Genomic DNA, 17,015 nt, shown 5'->3' with positions numbered 1-17,015 from the left:
ATCTTTAGTCCCATTTCACTCAGTTCTCTTGACAACAGGATAGAAAAAGTACATTTCAGGCGCGTCCTCGTTAGTATAGTGGTGAGTATCCCCGCCTGTCACGCGGGAGACCGGGGTTCGATTCCCCGACGGGGAGGCTAGATATACTCTTAGGGGCCGGGCGGTGGCGCTAAAGGTAAGGTGCCTGCCTTGCCTGCGCTAACCTTGGACGGACCGCGGTTCGATCCCCCGGTGTCCCATATGGTCCCCCAAGCCAGGAGCAACTTCTGAGCACATAGCCAGGAGTAACCCCTGAGCGGCACAGGGTGTGGCCCAAAAACCAAAAAAAAAAAAAAAAAAAAAAAAAGAAAAAGTACATTTCATCTCACAAACTTGTTAGCCCATAATCTAAATAATCTGCATGTATCTTAAATTACTTGTATTATTTTCTTTTTGCCTCTGCTATTTTCAGTTCCCTCATGATGTTTTCTGCTATGAATTTAAAAACGTTCTTTAATCTCTACTGTCATTGAAGTAACATGGTTATAAAAATGCCCAATATTTGATGTTTTTGATGTGTAATGTTATTGCACCGTCAAAGTACCTAAGGTGTGGATTTGTGTGATTTGTTTTGTATTGGTTTCAGGACATTCCTTCAGCATGAACTATCATCTTCTTCTTTTTTTTTTTTTTTTTTTTTGTGGTTTTTGGGTCACACCCGGCAGTTCTCAGGGATTATTCCTGGCTCCAGGCTCAGAAATTGTTCCTGGCAGGCACGGGGGACCATATGGGATGCCGGGATTCGAACCGATGACCTCCTGCATGAAAGGCAAACGCCTTACCTCCATGCTATCTCTCCGGCCCCAGAACTATCATCTTCTTAATTCTAAAATATTCTCAGATTTTGGATATGTTTGCCCTCTTCCATGTTTCCTTTGCTGGAACTTATTAGATGTACATCAAACATTTTCATCACATTTCCTGTTTTCATTATATTATTTTATATTGATAAACATTTAAAATACTTTTCCATGATAGTCATTTTAAATTATTATAATGTTCCTAATTCTTTTTTGTTTGTTTATTTGTTTGTTTTGGGGCACACCCATTTGACGCTCATTGTTACTCCTGGCTAAGGCTCAGAAATTGCCCCTAGCTTAGGGGCACCATATGGGACGCCGGGGGATCGAACCACAGTCCTTCGTTGGTTAGCACTTGCAAGGAAGACACCTTACCTCTAGTGCCACCTCACCGGCCCCAATGTTCCTAATTCTTATGCAGTTAATTTTTTATCTTTATTTCATTTTCTGATGTCTACCTTTTATCAATGTTCTCTATCTTTAAAAATATTTGGGGGTTAAACCTGGCAGCACTTAGGAGATACTACTGACTCTGCACTCAGGGGTTGCTCTCAACAATGCTCAGGGAAATTATGATTCCTCCTCATTCTCATTAAAGAAGTCTGAAAGATTGCTTTAAAATTTTATTGATTGACTTTTGGGACCAGACCTGGAGATGATCAGGGGTTATTCTTGCCTCTGCTCTCAGAAATAACTCCTGGCAGAGCTAGAGGGATTATCTAGGATGTAGGGGATCAAACCCAGGTAAGTCACATAAAAGACAAGTACCCTACCTGCTGTGCTATCTCTCCAGTCCCTGAAAAACCTTTTAAAATACTCTTTCCCACCATTTGCCTGCAGGAGACAGGGATGGGGTGACAAATATAGTTTAAAAATATAAGGTTTATGAGACTAAGTTGACTGAAGGAAGCTTAATAAGCAGAGCTGATGCTACAGGTGGATAGGTGACAGTCATCTTCCACATGACTCCATATTCAACCCCAAACTACTTACAGTGAGACTGGAGCCAATGATGAGGCACTCCTTTTCTTTGTATATCGAATAATTGTAGGAAGCAGAAGGCTCTGAGGACAGAAAATTCTTTCCGGAGTTACACTGCTGAGAGGCAGTCTTCAGGGCTTTCAGGCTAGTAGCAAAGAGGAAGATGCCTACGGCAGCCACCAGAACATTAATAGCGTTTAAGATCAGGCTGCTCAAGACCTGGAAGAGAAATTTCGCCTTGGGAGTATAGAGTATAGAGTATAGAGTATAATGTCACTCTCCCAATCCTTCCCTGCCCCACGTCTAGGGCAATATTACTCCACTGGTCTCTTTATCACTCTCATTTGCGTACTCCAGCATCATCTACTTTCCCCTGTCCTCTTTTTTTTTTTTTTTTTGGGTCACACCCGGCAGCACTCAGGGGTTACTTCTGGTTCTACATTCAGAAATCCCTTCTTGCAGGCACGGGGGACCATATGGAATGCCGGATTCAAATCATTGTCCTTCTGCATGCAAGGCAAATGCCCTACCTCCATGCTATCTCTCCGGCTCTAGTTTTTCCTTTTCTCTCACTAAACCAAGTCTTACAAGGGAAACAAGGAGAGGGCATTAGATAATTAAGACCTCTTATTGGTCATCATTTACTGAGAGGATCCAATTGGTCCAATTTGCATAAAACATGCATAAGCTGATGGTCATACCCCTCATTTCATAAGGTGTAACCAAACCAATCAGATAGCAGAAATATCTAAAGGCTTGGGATACAAAATCTATGTATAAATTCAGGTATCTACATGGAGAAGAAAGTAGTGAGGGTCTACACACACACACACGAGTTATTGAACTCGTATTTGTGCTACAGCTGAAGATTTCATAAAAAACCAGTATACAGAAGTGAACCTGTGTGCAGTGAAAATGTAGAGCTTCAAAAGATCCCTTGTGGTTGGCATGCTAGTCTTACTATTCCCAGGAAACTGAATCTAGTCATGTAGTCATTGCAATATATCTGTTGAATTGAAAATATTGATGAATAATTTCCCCTCAGGGAGAGGAGCTTGAGTTCTTCCACTCTCTGGAGTAAATGGAACTAGAGGGGTGCTACTTAAGTCAAAGAATGAACTCCTTTGACTTCTTTAACAGACTTGAAATTGTTCTACTGTTTTAAGGGCTTTATTTTCTCCTGGGAAAAAATCCATCTATAGCTTCTTCTTCTATGAAGATACAGATTCAGACAAAAAGGCAGAAACACATTGCAGAAGTTAAAAGGTTTCTTAGCGTTCTATTTGTCCTATGAGAACCAACAACCAACTATTCCATCCATGTTCCTTTCTCTTTGAAATATAGAAAGATATTGTGGGATCTAGAGTTTTGGGGAAAGAAAGGGTGTTGGCTCTGCCTTCTTCTCCCTTGGTTCTGTATTTCTGTCTTTGAGTATCAAGTGTCTGAAGAAAAAGTGAAATTAATAGACAGTGGAATCTATATATTATCCTGTGCCCCATATGAGAAGCCCACCTACACTGTTATCTCATTCTAAATATAGTTTTCTCCTCTACTATTATTATGGGCATTTGGAAAGCTACCCCTGAGTGCTACTGATTTGCCTTCTTCCTTGTCTGAGGGAGAAAATCAAAGTACCAAGTTGGAAGAAACTTTTTCAAGCATATAGATGAAGTAGGTTGATGGAAGAACTGGGAGATCAGAATATGTTTTCTGGTTTCAGTTCGAGAGTATATAATAGTTTGTAATCTTTAAAATGCTGCTTACTAATTCTGAGATATAGACTTTAGCTTTTAGCATCAAGAATATTGCCCTGTCATATAGATAATTCTTTTGGTATCCTCATTCCTGGCTAATTAGATATGGATTTCCTGGTTCAGGATGTGATACTCCTTTATGGGTGTGTGGTTAGTGAGTGAGAATTTTAAGAGGAGCAAAGTACATAGAGCCCCATGTTCTTCTGACCTTTGTTAGAGAAGTCACAATAATCTGATAATTTCTTGTTTCTAAGGTCATAGGAGCTAGTAGCTAATAATAGAAAATAATCATGTTCCTCTGATTATGCCATTTGGAAATATCAACTTACTCAGAAGTAACATTTAAAAAAATTTATGGCCTTAAATAAGGAGGGTATTCCCTATTCATGGTTAGGATCATAAACTGTAGGTAATTCATGCTATATTCTTAAATTTCTACCATTTAAGCAATAGAGGTTAAGTCTTCTCTAAGTTTACAATGGAATACAAGAGCATTACTGGGGAAAGAATAGTCATTTGCAATACAAATATCTACTCCTTCATCTGCCAATGGAGAAGAACTTCACCAGAGGGGAGAATTTGGGACTATCTACCCTGCTTAAATCTATAGTTTCCTACAGAGTCAAGGTGAACTTTGAAATTGGAAGAATCAACCCAGAGGTTAATTTTACTACAATCAGCTGAACGTTGATGGCTCTCATACTTACAAAGGTCTTGCTTGGTTTTTTTCCAGTGATAATTGAGAGGAAACCGGTAATGCCAAACTATTCAAAAAAGAGAAAAACAATCAGGTTTGTTGTTTCATGGAAAGAAAAGATGAATATCATTTTCCTTTCAATAACTCAAGCAATAAGAAAGGTAAACTTTAGGGAGAGAACAATGGAGGACTGGGATGAGCCCATCTCAACAGGCTCAGTTCCCATGTTTAGGGTCCTTACATTGGCTTTAAAGAAAAGGTTGAAGCACAGTTAGTGAGAACCATTCAGACCTGAAGAAGCAAATTAAATAGGGAGGGAGGGAGGAGATGATGCTCCCTCAAAGAGAGCAGATTGAGAAAGATGGAAAGGAATGAAAGGAATTCAATGAAAGGAAAGATGGAATAAAAAAAATGGTAATAGTAAAACAGAAGCACTGAGGGAAAACATTGATAGTGTAAAGCACAGAAACACATTGGACTTCAAAACATTGGTATCAATGGGCTGAGTAAGACTGGGGGTTGAGGAAAGTGAGAGGTACAAGGGACATATGTAAAACTATCACAATACTCCAGAAATCAGTGACATAAAGGAACAGCTGGTAGAAAGAGGATGTTCTGAGAAGCTGAAACCTTGGTTAAGAATGTGGTTTTGGGGTTGAGAAATCACAGAGGGGGGGTCTGGTGCAAGCTAATTCCATAAGAGATTGTGGGAGTCACAACTACTGATTAGACACAGTAGTTAAGGATACACTGTGATTTGAAGGAGAGCATCCTATCTGACTGCCTAGGACACATTCTCATAAATCCTATGTCCATACAAAGGTGGTGCATGGATATAGTTCATCAGCCCAGAATATGTGTTTTTTTTCTCATTTTTACATGAAAATTGTGTTACCTTTTGAGGAAAATGTGAGTCTAGCTTCACTGTTCTCTCCAGAAAAAGATCCACTGGGCTTTTTGTGAAAGTGGTTGAAATTCAGTAAAAACATCATTTTCTACAGTTCAGACTTACATCCAAACACAACAAAAGTGAATCTGCCCTCATAAACCTTATCGTTTCAGCTTACTTCTCTGAGAACCAATGGCATTAACAAGTGTGCTGACAATAAATTTTCAAAAAAGTTTCTGTTTTTTGAATCACTCCTGACAGTGCTCCGGGTTTCTTCCTGACTCTGCATGCAGAAATGACTCCTGGCAGGGTTTGGGATAATATATTGCTGATGAATTTTCAACATGAGCCAGCTATGAGCTAGAGAAGTGTCCCATTTACTTCTATTATCTTTCAGGCCCTTCATTTTTAATTTTCTTAAATGGCTTCAAGCTACTAAAAAAAGGATGATTCTTAAAAGCAAAGGAATAAAATGGCTTTATCAACCCTCCCCCAAAGGATGTCACAATTCTGCTTTGTAAGAGTGCATTATAATATCAGGTAAGAGATGGTGTTGGCCCATTGGGATTTCTTTCTCTTTTGTCTCCTTCTCTAGCCAGTGGGAGGACAGATTAGGTAATTTTGATATTCTTCTAAATTATAATTTTTGTCTGTTTTATTTTGGGGCCACACCCAAAAGTTCTCAGAGCTTACTCCTGGCTCTATACTCAGAAATCACTTTTTGTGGGCTCAGAGGAACCTATGGGATGCAGAAACCAAAAAGACATGGTCAGACATGTACAATACAAAGACCCTACCTGCTGTGCAGTTTCTCTGGCTTCCCTGAATTAGAGATATTTGATGAGAAATAAGAACAGAGGGTGTCTCGAAGGGCTGAGTTTTATTTTCCTGTCTTCCTATCTTTTGGGGCTCAGTCACTCAGTTATCTATGACGTATCATGTTGTTCATATTCATAAAGCACAGGTCTTGGAAACCTGTTTTCTCTTACCCACAGAGCTCCTACAAATGGGAACCCGGACATCAAAATGATGGAAACAGCTGTGTCGAAGTAGGGAGTATGGGGAGCAGAAAACAAAATAGCCCCCAAACTTGAGAGCAACAGGCAACATATCATTTGAAGAGTCTGGAAGAGAAATAGGAGTATTCTAGTTATGAGGCTTCTTAAACATTTTCCCATTTTGCAGACCAAGACACTTTTACATAGCATAATATTACATAATATACATGTATAGAAAATAGGTATGTATGTAAGTATATAAAATAGGGATGCATATAAAACATTTACTAGTAAACAATCATTTAGAAGTTTTATTAAAAATGACGCCTATATTCAGTTAAATGATCCCAAATGGGGCCACAACTCAGGTTAAGGTGAGAAGTCTTAAAGACTTAAAACACACTCAAAATAGATAAAAGTGAGTACTTAAATGCACATTGTAAGTTATAAGAGATTTTTTAGTGTGAAATGAGAAATGTATATGAAATTTATGTAAAATTTATGTGAAAATTAACCTCTTTATGATATGATTATTAAGCTAGAAAATCAGAGTAAACATATAGACAGATAGCTTTATTTGGAAAAAAAGATATTGGACATTTTTTGATTGTCTCTGGAAGAAATAGATGACAGTTTTATCTACAGCTAGATGGTTTATATAAAGTGATCTTATCAAGGAAATATAATTATTCAATTGAAATAAGATAAAAAGGCCATTTTGAGTGTCATAATTCGTATTTATTTTAGGGTTTTTTTTGTGGGGGGGGGTTTACAGCCTGCAATGCTCAGAGATTACTCCTGCACAGAAGAATTAATCCTGGTGATGCTCAGGGTACTATATGATATGCTGGGAAATTCTTGCCACACTAGTCCTTCCCCTGTTTTTTTCTTTCCCTTTATTTTTCTTTTTTTCTTTCTTATTATTGTTGTTTTGGTTTTTTTTTTCTTGTTGCTTTTGTGTTTTCTTGTCATTGCTGTTTTTTGTTTTGTTTTCCAACAGAACCACAGAACTTGAATTATCATGTTAAGTCTCATAAATTGGGGGGGGGTAGATGATACTAGGAGCAAAGAGTCACTTGAAATTTAGGTGGAAATAGAAAATGATCAGACCTAAACACCAAACCCAATGTTAATGACAACAGAATCAATATCCCTAATCTATAATAAACTACACACAAAGGGGCCTGTTACACTAGCAGTCCAGGGGGCAAAGTGGGGAGGTCTCAGATGCATCCTGGGAACGGAAGTGGAGGGAGGACAACACTGGTGATGGGAATGGCCCTGATTCACTGTCACTCTGTACCTTAAATATAGTGTGAAAGACTTGTAATTCACATTGGTCACAATAAAAATTATTTAAAAAATTCCTCAAAAAAAAAAAAAAAAAGAAAAAAGAACTGAGGTTGGGCATGTGCAAAGCAAGCACTCTACCCACTGTACATCTTTCCGGCCCTCACAATTGTATTATTTATCAATGGATGCCATTTTATTTTGTTTTAATTTTTAAGAGTTTCCAATGGATGTTTATGAAACCTCAGGTCCTATTTCACTGATACTTAGTCAGCCTGAGTGTTTGGTCAACACAAAATTCCAACGATGCATTAGTCTCAGATGCAGTATTTTCTTAAATATTGGGGGTTATCCATGTGACACCAGTAGGAATTAATGGTCTCCATGGATGCACACCGCAATGCTTGGTGAATTGTGAGGTGCCAGAAATCAAACATGAGTTAGCAATATGTAATGCATATATTGAAACCCCTTAACTATCTTTTTGCACTTATGCGGGTTTTAATAGTTTATATTTTTATTGCATCAATGATTATAGGGACATATTTCATTTGTTAAATATTTGCTTCTTTCTGGTTGTTCATCTTAACTTATTCATGAAGAAAAGCAAAACACCAAGAATTAAAGTAACTTGTACAATTCTGAACAAATGGCCAAGTAAAGAAATAGAGATTTTAACCCTGTTAATTGTATTTAGAGTTCTCACTCTTACATTTTTTTAATGAATATGCAGTGTATAAATAGTAGGAGTTGGGAAAATCAAGCCATTGGTGTCATCACTATTTATTTAATATACTTATTGTGTATGCCAAATAAGGGAGGAATAAACATGAATGAAAATGACTTCCCTTGAACAAATGTGCATTGTATCCCTTAAAAGAGAAACCTCACAAAAAATAGAATAAAATCAGATAAAAGTAATAGGAAATGAATGAGTCCTGAGAAATTATGGGAGCACAGAGTGAACTATAGAAAACTTTATTAATTCTCTTAACTTTGTCCTTCATTTTGAATAGAAAGAGAAGTCCACTGGATAAAGTTAAACCACTCAATTTTACGATCTTCTTTATACCTTAAAATACATTTTATCCTTCTTATTTGAGTATATTTTTATTTGTTTTGGTACCACAACCACTGGTGCTCAGGGGTTACTCCTGAATCTACACTCAAGCACTACTACTGGCTGACTCAGGGAACCATATGGGGCATCAAGGCTTGAACTCAGTTCAGTCTTGTGCAAGGCAAATGCCCTACCCACTGTACTATTGCTTTGGCACATTGAGCAGAGATTATAAAAAAATTATGTGGGATCAATAGAATGGTTATGAAAAATAAAATGAAAAAGGGAATTGTGATGATTTATAAGTGAGATAATGTTGACTTGAAAGCAGATGTGATTAACAGAGGTAGTAAGGAGTGGGTGAATTCTACGTAAGGTGGAGATTCAACCCATAGGAATTTCTAACAATTTATATGGATTTAATCCTTTGGGTTACCAAAAAAAAGTAATAAAGTTCGTCTCATAGGATTTTTGCTTGGGCAACTAGAATTATGAGTTGAAATTAAAGAATTATGGGGGCCAGAGAGTTAGCACAGCAGTAGGGCATTTGCCCTGCACACAGGATGACAATGGTTTAAATCCCGGCATCCCATATGGTCCCCTGAGCCTGCCAGCAGCTATTTCTGAACATGGAGCCAGGAGTAAACCCTGATCACTTCTGAGTGTGACCCCCCCAAATTTAGGAGATCAGGATCTCTGTTTGGAAAGTATGGCAACAGCATACATCCCAAGGTAGATGTGAATAGATTTTGGTCTAGAGGCATCACCAATTGGAAAAATATGAAAAAATAAGGCCTATAGCTTAGAAACATTATACAATAAAAGCCCAGATTTCTTCATTCCTTTGGTGATTAAATGCACATTAGGAAATCTATGTCTTGTCCTGATTCACTGTTGTAAAAAGCATGAACAGAGGCTAGAGATAACAACTGGATTGTTGTGAAATGTTTAAAAGCAGTGGCTCTTCAATATTTTTATTCATTTTCCCCATCCTGGTTTAAGCATAGAGCACTGTAAATGAAGGTAGTTGTAAAGTTAGCTGAAAGGGCGTGGGTGCTTTATTTTATTTTATTTTTTGAGAGGAAGTAGTTTTAAGTTTTATTGACTCTTTTCCCCCCTTATTATAGTGATCTTATTGTATTGGTTAAAAGTAGCTAACCAGTTCTTTAAAATATACTATCTAAGTCTAACTTGATTTACACACTGTAGATGGACAAGTTTGATTGTTTGAACCAAAATGGGAACATTAAATGAACACCACAGCCCTCACTAATAAGGTTGTGACTTTGGTGTGAAGTGTAGAGTCCTTCCTTCAAGGAAAAGCTTATGATCATTTTTTATGGCTTGTCTGGAAACTTCTGTAAATCTTACGTTTTAGTAAAATATTTTTTTTACTAAAAATATAAAAAACCATAAGGAATATGATCTTTAAAAACAAAGAATAAGCAGATATACTATTTAAGTCAATGTTATTGGATGGTGTTGCCATTGGGATAAACAAAAAAGTGAATGGAATTGATGTTATATTTATGGCTCATATTAAGGTTAGGATCATAAAAACAAAAAGATATTAAAGGTATATAAAAGTAGTATATCAAAAAAAGGGGGTGGTGGAGAGATAGCATGGAGGGATTTGCCTTTCATGCAGAAAGATGGTGGTTCGAATCACGGCATCTCATATGGTCCCCTGTGCCTGCCAGGGGCGATTTCTGAGCATAGAGCCAGGAGTAACCCCTGAGTGCTGCCGGGTGTGACCCAAAAACCAAAACCAAAACAAACAAAAAAAAGTAGCACATAAGGAAGAGGAGAAGTTTGTTCAAGATGTTCAATAAGTCAAGTGAATCAAATGTTGGAGAGTCGTCAATTTAAAGAACTTCTATCAGCTCAAGAAAGTTACACAGATTGGGGAATTGAGGGAGTAATGTAGAAAAAGGAATGAGTCTTAGTGAATATGATTTAAAAAAATATCATCCAAGAATCATTGGAAAAAAAGGAATAATTGGAGATGTTCAAGCTTACCATTTTTTAAGAGTATTGCTGACAAGATTAAGTAGCAAAACATGGATTATACAGAAAGTGTGTCCCATTAAAATATTTTTTTTGCTGCTGTTGCTTTGTGTTATTGGGAGAAATTGTAGTACAGTTTTATGCGTGTGGAATTTATGAAAAATTTGCAAAGAGAAAGGGGACAATTTCTGGAACAAATGATAGAGGAATAGATCTATTTTGCCAAAAGCTATCATTAATTGGAAGACAGAGGCTTTATTCATAGTGATGGAAAAAGGACAAATAACATAATGGCACAATGCAAATAATTATTGACAGCTTTCCCGTTCATCAGTGACACCGATCACCAAGGATGCTTAAATCACTAGAGTATAGTTTTGAGCTGATCATGTGATCAGCAGTTTGCGTAATTGCAAGCTGAGAACCAGAAAACAGAACAGCATACTCCCATCCACCACATTTCTGTAAAATCACGTACCCAGACCACATTCTAGACCCGCCTGTGGTGAGCTAGATTTACTGATGACCGTAGCCATAAACTTCACCCAAAGTGATTTTTGCCAACTCTCACGAAATGCTAAGCCAGATTGTGACACAAATGTTTTTGTTTTCCCAGACACCTTAATGTCATAGACTATGGTATTATGTCATACTTATTCACAGGCTTTTCCAAACTAAAGACATAGTTTAAGGTATACGTATGCAACTTTGACTCAGAATACTATCAGTTCTCAATTATACATAATATTTTAGAATTCACCTTAAAAAATCTTTGAAGGTCATGACTGCTTACAATTGCTTGAAATAATTATTATATCCTAGTGTTAGAAATGTATTGAAATGTACAAACATGTAAAGAGTAACTAGGGTAAAAAATAATTCAGATATTCTCTCCCCCCCCCCCCACCTCAAGTGAGCAGATGACCTTGCAGATAGACTGTAATGCTAGGCTTTTAAGAGTTAAGAGGGAACCTCTCTTGCTCTGGGAAGGGCCGCGCGAACCGCAGCCAGTCCGGCTGGGTTTCACTTGCCCCCAGGAAAGGTAGGGAAGCCCCACCCACCCACGCTGAGCACGCAAAAGGCCGCCGGCTCCAGCTGGGTCTCTCTTGCTCCGGGAAGGGCCCCACGAACTGCAGCCAGTCCGGCTGGGTTTCACTTGCCCCAGAAAAGGTAGGGAAGCCCCGCCCATACACGCCGACTGTGCGAACACCCTCCACGCCCCATCCCCCGTCGGGTTAGGCCACAGAAAGAGCAAAGGAGGAGCCAAACCGCAGCAAACCCACCCAACAGTACCCCTAGATCCACCCTCAGGGAGGGGACCCATTCCCACACCACAGGGGATCAAAACAGGCTGAAATTGGAAGGAACAGTACTCCAAAGCACACCATTAAACACAAAGAAATATGGGTAAATCAAAGAGAACCCTAAGTTCTGAAGATATGGAGACAAACCCTAAAAAGTTTCCAAGCCCGCCAAAACGCACAGATTCGTGGGAAGATGATCTAAAAGCAGCAATGAGGAAGGAAATGCAAGAATCAATAAAAGCAATGAGAGAAACCTTAGCTACCGAGTATAAGATATCTATCGAGGAACAAATTAGCCAAATTAAAGAAGAAATATTAAAGAGTATGAGAGAGTCCATACAAAAAGAAGTGAAGGAATTAACAGACAAAATAACAAGCCTTACTAGCAGAAACACAGAGTTGGAGAAACACATTGAAGAACTCGAAGGAAAACTGCAAACAAAAAATGACCAAGAAACCAACAAAGAAATAAAAGGCAAAGCACTGGAAGGAAAAGTCCAGTACCTAATGAACAAGGACAAAAGAAACAATCTAAGAATCGTGGGTATACCAGAAGGGGAGGAAATAGGGAAAGGGGAAGAACAAGTAGTCAGAGAGATAATAGCAGAGAACTTTCCCACCCTCTGGAATGAAACTTCAGGGCAAATCCAGGAAATCAAGAGGGTCCCTAATAAAATAGACCCCAATAAACCAACACCAAGACATATAGTAATCCAAATGGCTAAAAATAAAGAGAAAGAGGAACTTCTTAAGGCAATAAGAGAGAAAAAACACCTCAAGTACAAAGGTAGGGACATAAGAATCAAACCAGATCTGCCAGTCGAAATAATTCAAGCTAGAAGACAGTGGAATGACATATTTAAACGACTGAATGAAAGAAACTTCCAACCTAGAGTCCAATATCCAGCAAAACTATCATTCATATGGGAGAACAGACTAAAAACATTTTCAAACAAGACCGAACTAGAGCTATTTGTGCAAACAAAACCGATCCTAAACGACCTACTCAGAGATGAATTACACAATCCAAACCCCCGATTGTAACAAAAGCCACCCTACACAACACAACTGCACAACAGTCCTCTCTCTCAATAATCTCCCTAAATGTTAATGGCCTAAACTCTCCAATTAAAAGACGCATAGTAGAGAACTGGATTAGGAAAAATAAACCGGACTTCTGCTGTCTGCAAGAAACACACCTACAGCTACAGGATAAGCATAGGCTTAGAATAAAAGGATGGAAAGTAATTATTCAGGCCAATGGAAAACAAAAAAGAGCAGGGACAGCCATTCTTATATCAGACCAAATTGCATTCAACCTCAAGAAAGTGATCAGAGACAAAGAGGGACACTACTTACTGATCAGGGGAACATTGGACCAAGAAACACTAACCCTGGTCAATATCTATGCACCTAATCTAGAGTCAGCAAAATATGTGAGGCAACTGCTCGTAAACCTGGAGAAACACATGAAGGGAAATGTGATAATAGTAGGGGACCTCAATACTCCACTTTCACCATTGGACAGATCCACCAAACAGAAAAATAGCAAAGAAATAAGAGCTCTAAATGAAAAATTAGAAGATTTGGGGATAATAGACTTATATAGAGCCCTCTATCCCCAAAAAGCAGAATACACATTCTTCTCAAGCCCACATGGAACCTTCTCCAGAATAGACCATGTCCTAGGATACAAAGCCAACCTATATAAGACCACAAAGGTAAGGATCATTAGAAGTACCCTTTCAGATCACTATGCAACAGAGATCAAAATTGACATCAAGAAGAAGCAATGGAGAAAAACTAATACCTGGAGATTAAACAACATGCTGCTCAACAACAGCTGGATCAAAGAACAACTCAAGGAAAAAATAAAAAGATTCCTTGAGACAAATGATAATGAAGAGACAACATGTCAAAATTTGTGGGACACAGCAAAAGCAGTAATTAGGGGGAAACTCATAGCAATACAGGCCTATATCAAGAAACAGGAAAATAACAAAACCAACAGTTTAAAAGATCACCTCAAAGAATTGGAACAACAGCAACAGAGAAACCCAACCACAACCAGAAGGCAAGAAATAATAAAAACCAGAGCAGAAATAAACAACATAGAAACGAAGAAAACAATACAAAAAATCAATGAGACCAGGAGTTGGTTTTTTGAAAAAATAAACAAGATAGACAAACCCCTAGCAAAACTCACCAAAAAAAAAGAGGGAAAACACCCAAATCAATAGGATCACAAATGAAAGGGGAGATATTACAACAGAACCCCGAGAAATACAACATATCATAAGATCATATTATGAACAACTATACTCAGCTAGGATAGAGAACCCAGGAGAAATCGACAGATTCTTGGAGAAAAACCCTCTTCCGAGACTGGACAAGGAAGACCTAGAAAGCCTAAACAGACCAATCACCTCAGAGGAAATTGAAGATGTAATTAAAAAACTCCCTAAGAACAAAAGCCCAGGACCAGATGGATTTACAGGTGAATTCTACCAAACATTCCGAGAAGACTTACTGCCACTTTTCCATAGGCTCTTCCAAACCATAGAAAAAACAGGAATCCTCCCTAACTCCTTCTATGAGGCAAATATCACACTCATTCCCAAAGAAGGCAAAGACACCACCAAGAAAGAAAACTACAGACCAATCTCACTAATGAACATAGATGCAAAGATACTCAACAAAATCTTAGCAAACCGAATCCAGCACTTCATCAAAAAGATCATACATCATGACCAAGTGGGTTTTATACCAGGAATGCAAGGTTGGTTCAACATACGCAAATCAATCAACATTATACATCACATCAACAACAAGAAAAACAAAAACCACATGATTATATCAATCGATGCAGAGAAGGCATTTGACAAAATCCAACACCCTTTCATGTTAAAGACACTCAGCAAAATAGGGTTAGAAGGAACCTTCCTCAAGATAGTTACAGCTATCTATGAAAAGCCTACAGCCAACATTATACTTAATGGCGAGAAACTAGAAGCATTCCCACTAAGGTCAGGAACTAGGCAAGGCTGTCCACTCTCTCCACTATTATTCAATATAACCTTAGAAGTCCTAGCAAGAGCAATCCGACAAGAGAAGGGAATCAAAGGAATCCAAATTGGGAAAGAGGAACACAAACTATCTCTATTTGCAGATGATATGATGATATACATCGAAAATCCTAAAGAGTCCACAGTAAAACTCCTAGAAACAATTAACCACTACAGCAAAGTGGCTGGATACAAAGTCAATACACAAAATACAGTAGCGTTTCTATATACAAACAACGAAGTTGAGGAGAGAGAGATTAAAAATACAATACCATTTAAAATAGTATCAAAAAATATCAGGTACCTAGGAATCAACCTTACAAGGGAAGTGAAAGACCTATACCAGGGAAACTTCAAAACGCTTCAGAAAGAAATTGAAGACGACCTAAAGAAATGGAAGAACATCCCATGCTCATGGATAGGTAGAATTAACATAGTCAAAATGACTATCCTACCCAAACTACTATATAGATTTAATGCAATCCCTATCCAAATCCAGACACCATTCTTTAATGAAATAGAACAATCAATCACAAAATTTATCTGGAACCACAAAAGACCCAGGATAGCCAAACACATACTGAAAAACAAAAAGCTGGGAGGCATCTCCTTACCTAACTTGAAACTATACTATAGAGCCATAGTAATCAAAACAGCATGGTACTGGAACAGAGACAGGACCTCAGACCAGTGGGTCAGAACAGAATTCCCAGACATAAACCCCAAGATATACAGCCAACTAATATTTGATAAAAGAGGCAAGAACCTGAAATGGAACAAAGGAAGTCTATTCAACAAATGGTGTTGGTACAATTGGAAAACCACATGTACGAAAATGAAGATTGACCCATACCTCACCCCTTATACAAAAGTCAACTCAAAATGGATCAAAGACCTTGAAATCAGACCCGAATCTATAAAGTTTATCGAGAATAAAATAGGCAGAACACTCGAAGACCTATATATCAAAAAGGTCTTTGAGAAGGGAGCACCAATGGCAAGAACATTAACAGCAAATATAAACAAATGGGACTACATCAAGCTAAAAAGCTTCTGCATGGCGAAAGAAACCCTACTTAATGCAAGAAGACAGTTACCAGAATGGGAAAAAATCTTTTCACTCGACATATCAGATAAAGGGCTGATATCTAGAAGATACAAAGCACTCAGAAAGCTGAGCCCCCCAAAACCAAATAAAGCCATAAAAAAATGGGAAGATGAAATGAATAGACACTTCTCTGAGGAAGACAGAAGGATGGCCAACAAACACATGAAAACATGCTCACCTTCACTCATCATCAGGGAGATCCAAATCAAGACAACAATGAGATACCATCTTACACCAGTGAGGATGGCTCACATCAAAAATAATGGAAACAACCTTTGTTGGCGGGGATGCGGTATGAAAGAACTCTCATCCACTGCTGGTGGGAATGCCCCCTAGTCCAACATCTATGGAGAAAAGTCTGGAGAGTGCTCAAAGAACTCAGAATTGAGCTGCCATTTGACCCAGCAATTGCCCTCCTAGGCATATACCCCCAAGTTGGAAGGATATTCATCCCAAAATACATATGCACCCCACTATTTATCGCAGCAATCAGTATAATAGCCAAATCTTGGAACCAACCTCGATGTCCAACAACAGATGAATGGATCATTAAGATGTGGTACATATACACAATGGAATATTACATGGCAGTCAGAAATGATACAATCACAGACTTTGCAGCAACGTGGATGGACCTAGATCATGTTATGTTAAACGAAGTAAGTCAGAAGACAAAAGATAAACACAGAATGGTAGCACTATTCTGAAGCACCTAGAACATATATTTTATACACAACTAATACCTAACAATCAAACAACAGGGTTTAACAGGGTAGAAACTCTGAGCACTGTAATAGTCAACATATACTTGGGAGCAGTGTTCAAAATACATGAAAAAGGAACAACGCAAACTCTTGACTACACAGTATACCACAAAGAAAACAGCAACAACAGAGACAGCAGCATAGAGAGAACAGGTATGTAATCAGACTTCTACAACAAAGGCCCACAATAATCCCTTAGAGATCGCATACAAGAACACAAGTATAGAACACCACGGGAAATCACTGACTGCAATGGAAA

General features: G+C 38.2%; 1 protein-coding gene and 1 non-coding gene across 2 annotated transcripts in view; one reads left to right on the top strand and one right to left on the bottom strand.

The window, feature by feature from the left end:
• MS4A7 (membrane spanning 4-domains A7) overlaps positions 1-17,015 on the bottom strand; it is a 48,324-nt gene that overhangs the window by 9,308 nt on the left and 22,001 nt on the right. Inside the window, exons 3-5 of the mRNA XM_049780852.1 lie at positions 6,150-6,284; positions 4,282-4,338; positions 1,833-2,039 (exon numbers count right to left, since the gene is read on the bottom strand). Coding sequence (XP_049636809.1) covers positions 1,833-2,039; positions 4,282-4,338; positions 6,150-6,284 — 399 coding nt within the window. The remainder of the gene's footprint in view (positions 1-1,832; positions 2,040-4,281; positions 4,339-6,149; positions 6,285-17,015) is intronic.
• On the top strand, positions 65-136 carry TRNAD-GUC (transfer RNA aspartic acid (anticodon GUC)). Its single transcript has one exon. It is a non-coding gene; the product is annotated as a tRNA-Asp (tRNA).

The sequence above is a fragment of the Suncus etruscus genome, chromosome 9, assembly GCF_024139225.1.
Source record: "Suncus etruscus isolate mSunEtr1 chromosome 9, mSunEtr1.pri.cur, whole genome shotgun sequence".
In the NCBI taxonomy this organism is placed as follows: Eukaryota; Metazoa; Chordata; class Mammalia; order Eulipotyphla; family Soricidae; genus Suncus; species Suncus etruscus.
This window is presented reverse-complemented; position numbering and strand designations above follow the sequence as displayed.